A 10,455-nucleotide genomic window follows, 5' to 3' on the forward strand; every position below is an offset into this window, starting at 1 on the left:
GGTGAATAAACCGGCGGTGGAAACTAGCAAAAAACGACTGGAAGATTGGTGGCTTAAAAGCAGAGAAGTGACATAATGTTAGTAATGTAGAAACAAAAAATTTAAAAAATAGAATGATGGTTTAGTTAACCAATCTAAATCAATAATTAAGATATAGGGGGGAAAATGAGCATGATAGCTACCGCACCACCCCGTTTCAAAGGGGACGCTCCTATATTCCATCCATCCAGAGCCACCTTTTCGGGAGCTCAATTTTTTTCTCAACATAATAAACGATAATTTACTTGTTAACAGGCTATCGCATTGAAACTGATTCTATTATTTTTTGCGTAAGTAAAATGAGAGAAGTCCTCAACATCTATTATTATTTGCAACGCGTTTTTGGTTTTTTGTGCCAGATAGGTAAAATGAAATACACATGGAAGCAGACTCATCAGCAGACGAAAATCACTAAAGGAAGCAAGTGCAAAATTACTAGCAAGAAAAAATGCTAACGGAGTCAAACTATGAACTAAGGTCTCCCTGAGAATTTTCGAAAATCATCCGTATATCTTTCGGCCAGTAAATCGCGCGCGCCTCATAGTTAACAAAATTTATACACATGTTAGTCAAGAACTATATATATTTAGTTAGGTCAAAACATGGTTAACAAACTGTACACAAATGTTAGTCAACACCTACAATGTCGACTAAAGGTAAATTTCCATTTTGTTTACGCTTGTTGACCACAGTCAACAACCTGTGTGGAAGCTGTTGACTCCACAAGTTCTCCACAGCCTGTCAACTCTTTGTCAATGCTCATTTTTGTAAGGTTCATCCTTTGCAGCTGTTAGCTAGGGAGTTTTGGGCCATCCACTCGGTTACGAAGGTGGTACCTAGCAGCTCAAAGGAGAGAGGGGGGGGGGGGATCCGGTCAGCTGGCATTGCTTGCTGCAATGTTATCTGCGTTAGAGTTTCGGCTGATTGCAATGCCTACTCCTCACGAAGGGTGCCACCGAGCTACGACTGAAGAAAGTTTTCCAGGTTATCACAGAGATTACAGTTTTCACGCCGACTGCTCTTTCCCCAGTGCTTTAATGCAGGTCTGTTAATAATGGCAGGGCGCTGCTCGCAGTCATGGGCAGTATCGAAGATACATGTATTTCCGATACTATCTTTAGATACATTTTGTGTATCGGTATTAGATATCTTGTGCAGAAAAATGAAAGTATCGCAGTATTGGTATCGAAAATACATTTTTAAAAATCGTGCAATTTGAAGATACTCGACACTAAAGAAAACTTCCAATAATGAAACCGCTGTGAGACTTTGGGTTGACGGCGCTCGCTCAGACGGTAGTACAGGCTCTGAAACAGCTCGGCTTTTAGTACCACCTGAGTTCCTTACAAATGCCCCCGCCCCTCAACGTCAACTACCATTTCCAGATTTTCTTTCTCTAAAGCTGAAGGAGACAATGGTAAGTAGGTGCTCACGAAGAGCTGTACTTTTGAGCACCGAGTGCGTACCACGAAGCAGCTAAGCCTTTAAAATACTAACAGAGATATGAACAAAGCAGAAACGCAAGGCGAGCACGCAGTAGGGATCATGCGCACTGCTGTACCCGCTCTTCCCACCCTTTGCAATCCGCCCCCCGCCTCTGCTGTGTTTAATTCTCGTCAAGCAGTGCCCTCAGTGTACTGTCGGAGGCGCTAAATTATGCACAACCCAAAACGCCTGGGCTCCGCGTGCCGGCTCTGCTTGGCGGCAAGAACACAAGCTTCTAAGGCCTCAATCCGCCACAATGCAGTCGGCTGACCAGGCTCTTGTAGTTACGGCATTTGACGGAAAACAAATTCATCATTTCTAACCGCATAGGCTTTCAATTGAATTTTTTTCTAGAAAAAATATTATATCCACAATTTTATGAAATGCATAACATGAAAGGTATGAATGCAATTTTCCATCACACTTTTATGCGACGTCAACCAATGTTTTCGCGAACACCATTTGAGCAAACCGTGAATAAAACTTGTAAAAATATATCTATCTTAAAACAAAAAGAAACTTTACTTTTTGAAATATGCGAATTGGTTAACGCCATATTAGCCACTTTCAGTTAAAAAAAGGACTTCTATATTTTATCTACAACCAGCCATGGTTCTCCAGCGATGCTAGTGAACCACCAGTTTGCAAACTGCCTCCAGGATGCTCAAGTAAACACGGCTATAGTTCACACTTACATGCTGATAAAAGGCATCTCCATCTAATACAACCCTGCAGTGTGCTTGTGTGTGTATGTAGAGAGGCGTTTCTCATTAGCGTCGCTTTTAGCACGCCCACATCGCGCTCTTTCCGAACTAAATAACGTTCAGCCATTTTATTTTTCCTGTTTCCTTCTAGCTTTTAACAATATGTAGAACTTCAAAAGTATTTTATCACACTAACGGCAATATAACTGCCAGTTCTTCAAGCGCACGCAGGTTGCACCTTTGTAATTGTATGTATAGCCAAGTGCTCACAGGTCGGTTTACAAGAGCATTAGTGCAAAACATTTATCGCTAAGCTGTTCCCGGAAGCAATCGCTTAACTGTAACCACGGCTTCAATTGAATGTGAAGTTCTGGGAAGGACAGCTGCTCAAACAATAACTCCGTGCTGGCGTAATCGCCCCTTTGAGAAAAACTATACCATAGGAATTCTCTAAAGATTCCAGAAAGCACGGTAAAATTTCCTAATGCCGCTACTCGTATTACAACCTTTATTATGTTATGATTTCAGTGATGTATCGAAGTATCAACGATACAGTACCGAGTATCTGAATCGAAACTCGATTTCGATCGTGTATCATATATCGGCATCGGAAATACAATTTCTCAGAGTATCGAGTATCGATATCGAAGATAGTGTTTCAAAGTATCTTGCCCAGCCCTGCCTGCTCGTTCTCCCCCTCTTGTTCCCGTGAGGCACCGTGTCGGCAAGAGACGAGTAGGCTGGTGCTTGCTTTAGTCGGTTAGCGTGAGCCATAGCCGTCATTGCACCTGCGAACTCCCGAATCCTGCAATTCACTGCAGAGAGCTGCTCTAATAAGCGGTATGGTCCTTTCCATTTAGAGGTCAACTTACGGGCGAGTCCTGCCTGTACCTGCACACAATCTGTACATACGCAGTCTCCCATCCTGAATAGAACCGCCCTAGCCCTGGTGTTGTACTGCCTTTTCCTTCTGTTGGCTGCTTCCCGTAATGTTTCCGCTGTCACGTCATCAGCCACCTGCAATCTGGAGGTTAGTTCTGCTCGATAATCCTCCAGCGACCCGTATGACATCCGTCGCTCTCCGTCAACCACCGCATTTGGTGAGTCTGGGTCGCGGCCAAATAAAAGGTAAAAAAGCCAGTCACCCGAGCTCTCTCGTACCGCCGTGTTTTACGCGAAGACAGCAAACAGTATCCATCAATCTCAATCACGCTGATCTCGCGAAACGTCGTGGGATAATAGTCTGCTTGTGGTTTGGTTAAGCCTCACCACAGCGCCGTTACAAGCCGGGTGGTAAGGGGTTATCTGCCTTTTGTCAATCCCAAGAAGCAATAGACATCTTTCATCAGTCTCGAGAAATAATTTGGTCCTTGATCCGGTTAATAGCTGCCTTGGAACGCCATGCCGCAAAACGGCCGCTTCTACAAAGGCGCGCGCCACGGTTTCTGCGTTTTCGTAAGGCAGTGCCGTTATTTGAGCGTATTTCGTCAAGTGATCCACACACACCAGTACATATTTGTTTCCTGTCATCGTTGTTGGAAGTAAGCCCATGATATCCATTCCCACGCTTTCAAAAGGCGTCGACACCTCCTCAAATTCCTGAAGGGTAGCTGGCTTGCGGTTTTTCGGGGTCTTTCTTTCTAGGTGAGTTTGGCAGTTAGCGTAGTAGTCTCGCACATCAGAACGCATGCCTTGCCAATAGTAGTAGTGCTCCAACCTTCTCCGTGTTTTTGCTACTTCACAGTGGCCCGCGTACGGAGCATTATGAAAAACCCTATATTTGTGGAGTACTAGCGACCTTGGCACCACAACCCTTTTCCATACCTGACCAGTCTTTCGTCCTAACCGAGTAGGCCATGTGCGCTTTCGCAGTGTCCCTTGGTTGTGCACCAAATAAGCACTGTTCTGGTCCTGGGTGATCGCCCCCGAAGCAGCACGAATTTCTCCAGTGCTTTGTCATTTCGCTGTTCAGTGCGGAGATCTTCCATGTCTAAGGCCGGACAAAACTCACTGATGGCACGAACCAAGTTTCTACTTAATGCGTCCACGTTAGTATGCGCCTTACCTTGTTTGTGTTCTATCTCAAAATCGTATTCCCGAAGCTGCAGGTTCCACCGCGTTAGGCGCGGGCTAGGACTTTCACATTTAGCAGCCACTTCCGGGGCTGGCAGTCGGTTTCTAACATGAACCTCCTACCGTAGAGATAGCAACGAAAGTGCCGCGCGGCCCAAACTGCCTCAAGACACTCGCACTCAATGGCCCTGTAACGCTGGTCGACTAAGCTTAATTGCTTGCTTGCGGACGTGATTGGGTGCTCCCTGCCATCAAAGTTCTGAGATAGCACCGCACCTGCGGCAAACTTGGAGGCTTCGGTCGCCACAATAAAGGGTCTGCTAAAGCCAGGGTATCTCAGCAAAGGGGCTTTAGTTTTTCTATAGTTTTTCTTTTAACTCCTCGAACGTCTTCTGTGTCTCGTCCGTCCATAGTAACTGGGTGCTTTTTGCAGTTAATGCAGTCAGTGGCTTCGCGATTCAGGCAGTCTCGAACATGCTTTTTCTAATATCCGACTAAGCCAAGAAAATAGCGCGCACCTCGAACTCCGGTTGCCTTGGGAAGTCATGGGCACTACTTAGTTACCTGGTTCGGGTTTTACTTCGTCCGGCGAAACAATATGTCCAAGGTATCTGACCTGCTGCTGCGGAAGTTGGCATTTCAAAGATTTCAATTTTAAGCCAGCGGCTCGCAATCTGATCAGCACCTCCTCGACTGTCTTCAAGTTCTCAGCAAATGTGTTGCTATAAATAATGTATTGCCCATGTAGACGAAGCACCCCCTTTCAAGCATACCAACCAAGAATACGTCCGCGGTTCTCTTCCAGACGGCAGGGCTGTTAACAAGTCCCATTGGCATGCGTCTCTACTTAAACTGGCCAGATGGAGTGTTAAATGCGGTTTCCTCGACATCCAGTGGATCCATTTCGATCTCCCAAAACCCTTATTGAAGGTCGACAACCGTAAAATACTTGGCCGACTCTAGCTCCGCGAGGGTTTCCTGTACTTGTGGCAGGGGGTAGAGGCCTATCCTCGTAACGGAATTCCATCGCCGGTAATCTATTACCAATTGAAATGAACCGTTCGGTTTCTCAACTAGAAGCGCCGCCTCTCCACACGGAGATTTGGAATGCTCAACAATGTCTTCCTCTATCAACTCCTGCACCTGCCTATCCATTTATTGTCTTTGGGAGTAAGGGATTCTATAGGCCCCTTGGTACACTGGAGGTGAGTCGCCTGTGACAATGCGGTGCGTAATGACTCCGCACCTTCCCAAGTCCAGGTTTGAATTAGCGAATACATCGGAGTAACGATACAAGAGACTCAACTCTTTCTCGCTCTTTGCTCTCGATATGTCAGGGAGGTCGAATTAGGCGATTGTTTCTTTATCTTTGTAATGGAAATAGAACCTCACGGAAACAACTTTCTACACATCTGCACATGACAGCAAGTTCGTGTATGACATAGCCTAGAAAGAAACCCATAATGAAGTGAAGAAACAATATAATTTAAATGTGAGTGCTGAGACTGGAAGATATTTTAATACCGAGGCAGCTTGGTTTTACATGCCAGTATGAAACACAAATACAATGGGAATTTCCATACTGTCCTACACTGATAATTTTAAAGAAGACAAAGTGCAGCATGTTTGATCGACATCTCTTAGATTTCTTTTCACAGTAAAATAGTAGTTGAAGACCTGGGGTCTTTTTATGTATATGATGCTAAAATTGTTTTTAGTTGCAATGCAGCAGCTGTAAGCAGGTTCAGCATCTACGATTGACTAGAATACACACGAATACCGCAACTCATCAGCCAAATATTTATATGTATATATATTTATATGTATATATCTTTAACAGATTCATGTGCTTTCAAGAAGCTGAGCTCCCAGTTTTTGAAGGACATTCGACAAATGTTTCCCAAAGCCCAAACATCTTCCCTTGAATCTCTTCACAACTTGGTCATCAGGTTTGCTCCCAAATCGATTGCATACTTGGATGGTGGGGTGCAAGTAAGGTAAGTTGAATGAAAGAGAAGACTAAGACATTATTTTTCGTTGCAGTTTGACTATGCAGTCCAACCTTTCTGCATGGCGTGTGCAAACAATAAATTCTTGCATGCAGATTTTAATGTATGTACTATCGGCCGGAAAAGAAAATGAACCACCGCTCAGGGTAGCGGAGCGGCTACGGGGCCGCACAGGGGCACTGTTATCTCGCGCCGCTCGCTGGCAGCCAGAGTGCCCGAGTGACGACAACTTCGCCCTCGCGCGGGGGCTTGTCGCGCTTGATAAATATCTAGTGTTGCGTTCAGCTGCTCTGCTGTTGATGGTCCCGACGAAGGGGAGCGCACATCGCCTATTCATCGAGCACATCGGGCTGCGGCAGATCAGTCGGACAGCCGCAGTCCTTAAAACCGCGGCTGTGTGAAGAAACGAGTCGGAGTTTTGTTTTTGGCTGTCCTTTTATATTGCCCTCATGTCAGATGTTACCGCTAATCCCATGCATCCACCATAGCCGGATTTTAGGTAACGCGGTCCAAGACGCCGAATCGGCAGGCACCGTGACGGGCGCTTTTTCACGCCAGTGAGATAACAGAGACGGCGAACTTCCCTGCGGGCGCTGCTTCTCTTTCGAAGCTGTCGTATTGGCACTGCCTTCGCAATAAGCTTGATATTCTGTTGAGCAAAACATCTGCAATTTTGTTTTTAATTGGGATCTACGATACATAGTCTTTGACGATAATTTCTTTACAATGGTTCAGTCCCGAAGAGATTCTTAGGAAGACGAATCACAAAAATTATTGCCAGTGATGAAATTTATTTGCGAAAGCAGATTAAGAATCTCATTGGAATTGTTCAGCGTGACCTTAGTGAGACGAAGAGTTGCGGTCTGCCGCAATGACTTGAATTAGTCATCTTTGCATAGAGTCGTATAGTGCCGCCACTAGGTCTGGACGTCGGCGCAGGGCTTCCCATTCCTCTTTGACGGCCTGCCAGAGCTAGTCAGCTGTGCCACCACAAAGCTGCCGTGAGGAAAGTTAATTCTTCATGAGTCCCCAGATGTTTTCGATGGGGTTGAGGTCAGCCCCGTTAGGTGGCCACGGGAGCTGACGCACGGCGCAGCGCTCAAGAAGGGCGCTTACAGCACGTGCCTTTTGCACGGGGCTGCGGTCGTGCTGGAACACGTAGCAGCCGTCCGGGAACGGTCCGTCCAGGACGTAGCCAATCATGTGACCGGTAAGGATCTCGCAGTACCTTGGCGCTGTGAAAGAGCCCTCGATCCGCACGAGTGGGCCGAGGCCGTCCCTACTGATGGCGCCCCAGACGCTGACTCAACACTCTGCTGAAGCTTCTGTTCGGCAGGAGAGAATAACCTACTTCGTATTCGATACTGAATCTACGTCAAATCAAACAGAAGGGAAAAACGAGGCTGCACTATATTCTCAATACTACGATGTTTGCAACGACACATGTTTGCTCTCTTAAGCTCAGGTACCTCCCTGGGTACACCTACAGCGAGCACGGCAGTGGCTACTGCTCAGTCAGTGTTTGGGGCACCATTAGTTAGGACGCCGTCGGCACACACGTGCGGACTGAGGGCTTGAACATCAGACCGAGGTACTGCGAGATCCTTACCGGTCACATGGTTCCCTACGTCATGGACGGACCGTTCCCGGATGGTTGCTACGTGTTCCAGCACGACCGCAGCCCCGTACACAAGGCGCGTGCTGTAAGCGACCTTCTGTAAGGTCGCTTACAGAAGGTCTCAAGGTCGCTTGCAGCACGCGCCTTGTCTACGGGGCTGCGGTCGTGCTGGAACACGTAGCAACCATCCGGGAACGGTCCGTCCATGACGTAGGGAACCATGTGACCGGTAAGGATCTCGCAGTACCTCGGTCTGATGTTCAAGCCCTCAGTCCGCACGTGTGTGCCGACGGCGTCCTTACTAATGGTGCCCCAAACACTGACTGAGCAGTAGCCACTGCCGTGCACGCTGTAGGTGTACCCAGGGAGGTACCTGAGCTTAAGAGAGCAAACATGTGTCAGCAAGCATTTTCTTATGTCGGGTCCCGAACTAAAACCCGTTTCGCTTCAGAAAAATAAGGCTTATTGCTAAAGCATAACAAATCCAACATTCTGTTCAAGCTTCTAGGCGGCAAAAGAAAATAATCAGCTTCGTTTTCGATGTTGTATCTATGTCGAATCAAACAGAAGCGGGAGAAGCGAGGCGGCACTACGCTGTGTTTCAAGACTACGATGTGTTTTAAACCATAGTTCGCTTTTGGCACTGATAAGTTAGTCCAACCTTAGCCGCGTTTTTCGTTCGCTCTAAGAATGACAGATCATACCTGCGGTTAAACTACTGCCACACAAGCTGCTGTCGGTCCCAGCGTGTGCACAACGTGGACGCCTCCGTTAAAATCGCCTCCCGCTACTCCTCTGTACACCACTGCTCGAAAGCTCCGGAGAAGTCGAGTCGCTCTTCCCTCTCGTTTGTTGTGAGGTGCGGCCTTTGAGCAGTCACTCAGTTCATTACACTCATCTCTTGCTACCAGCACTTGATGGTTTCGCTGGAGAAATTGACACCAAGTGCGTCGCGAACCTCCCTCGCGTTCAAGAAGGGGTTTTCAAGCACCTCAGCAACAATTAATTATCCTCTTCACGTATTGTGCTCCTTGGGCGCCCGCTGCACTCAGCATCGAAAATTTCCCTATCTTCGTCCCTATATACTCCAATAATACGGCTCACCTCTGTTCTCGCCCTTGAGATGCGGCGACAAACTTCACGCTGCGGGACATCTTGTATGCAGAGTCGTTCATTGGGCCTTCTCTTCTCGATTTGAGCCCTAGGTAGCATTATTGCGAAGTACCAAACCCAATGCGACCATTTTCGTTTTTATACATTCTGCGCTTTCCCGTTATCCAATGGTGAACCTGGATTGAATGTTCGTATTTTATTTTTATCAACGTTATAGGCCAGAGATTTTGCAGTGCGCGGTGCTATCCTGATAACATTATATCTGGCCATTTATCACTGAGGGACCACTGAATCTATAAAACCGAGAACGGTTGCATCGGCTTCGGTACTTCGCAAGAATGCCACTAAGAATTCCAATCTAGGAAAGAAAGCGGATCGTGCGACTGGGCATAGAAGGCGTCCCTCAGCGTGAAATCTGTCGCCGTACCGGAAGGACAAGAACAGCGGTGAGCCGTATTCTTAGAGCATACAGGGACGAACACGGCAGAATTTTCGATGCTGAGCGCAGTGGACGGCCAAGGAGTACTACGCTTGAAGAAGATGAGTTAATCGTTGCTGCAGTAGCTGTAGACCCCTTCTTGAACGCCCGGGAGGTTCGTGACGAACTTGGAATGAGCTGCTCCTACGACACTATGAGATCAAGGTGGCGAGTAGCAGGTCTAATGAACTGCGTTGCAGCTCAAAAACCGCACCTCACAAGAAACCAAAGAGAAGAGAGACTCGGTTTTGCCAGAGCCTTCCAGCAGTGGTCTCCAGAGGAGTGGCGGGAAGTGATTTTTCTCGGATGAGTCCACATTCTGCACGCGCTGGGACCAGCAGCAACGTGTGTGGCGCCCGCTTAACAGCAGGTATGACCTGTAATTCTTACAGCTAATGAAGTATGCTTTGCAACACATCGTAGTATTGAGAATATAGTGCAGCCTCGTTTTTCCCTTCTGTTTGATTTGACGTAGATTCAGTATCGAATACGAAGTAGGTTATTCTCTCCTGCCGAACAGAAGCTTCAGCAGAGTGTTCAGTCAGCGTCTGGGGCGCCATCAGTAGGGACGGTCTCGGCCCACTCGTGCGGATCGAGGGCTCTTTCACAGCGCCAAGGTACTGCGAGATCCTTACCGGTCACATGATTGGCTACGTCCTGGACGGACCGTTCCCGGATGGCTGCTACGTGTTCCACCACGACCGCAGCCCCGTGCAAAAGGCGCGTGCTGTAAGCGCCCTTCTTGAGCGCTGCGCCGTGCTTAAGCTCCCGTGGCCACCTAACGGGGCTGACCTCAACCCCATCGAAAACATCTGGGGACTCATGAAGAAGGAACTTTCCTCACGGCACCTTTGTGGTGGCACAGCTGACTAGCTCTGGCAGGCCGTCAAAGAGGAATGGGAAGCCATGCGCCGACGTCCAGACCTAGTGGCAGCA

The 10,455-nt window shown here is 47.6% G+C and overlaps 1 protein-coding gene across 1 annotated transcript in view; it reads right to left on the minus strand.

Moving 5' to 3' along the window:
• LOC146174306 (uncharacterized) overlaps positions 1–9,144 on the minus strand; it is a 74,846-nt gene extending 65,702 nt beyond the window's left edge. The window contains exon 1 of the mRNA XM_084584183.1: positions 9,033–9,144. Coding sequence (XP_084440309.1) covers positions 9,033–9,103 — 71 coding nt within the window. The 5' untranslated portion in view covers positions 9,104–9,144. The remainder of the gene's footprint in view (positions 1–9,032) is intronic.
• Positions 9,145–10,455: the final 1,311 nt, after the last annotated feature.

The sequence above is a fragment of the Amblyomma maculatum genome, chromosome 11, assembly GCF_055883805.1.
Source record: "Amblyomma maculatum isolate TAMU_Amacu chromosome 11, ASM5588380v1, whole genome shotgun sequence".
NCBI classification, from domain to species: Eukaryota; Metazoa; Arthropoda; class Arachnida; order Ixodida; family Ixodidae; genus Amblyomma; species Amblyomma maculatum.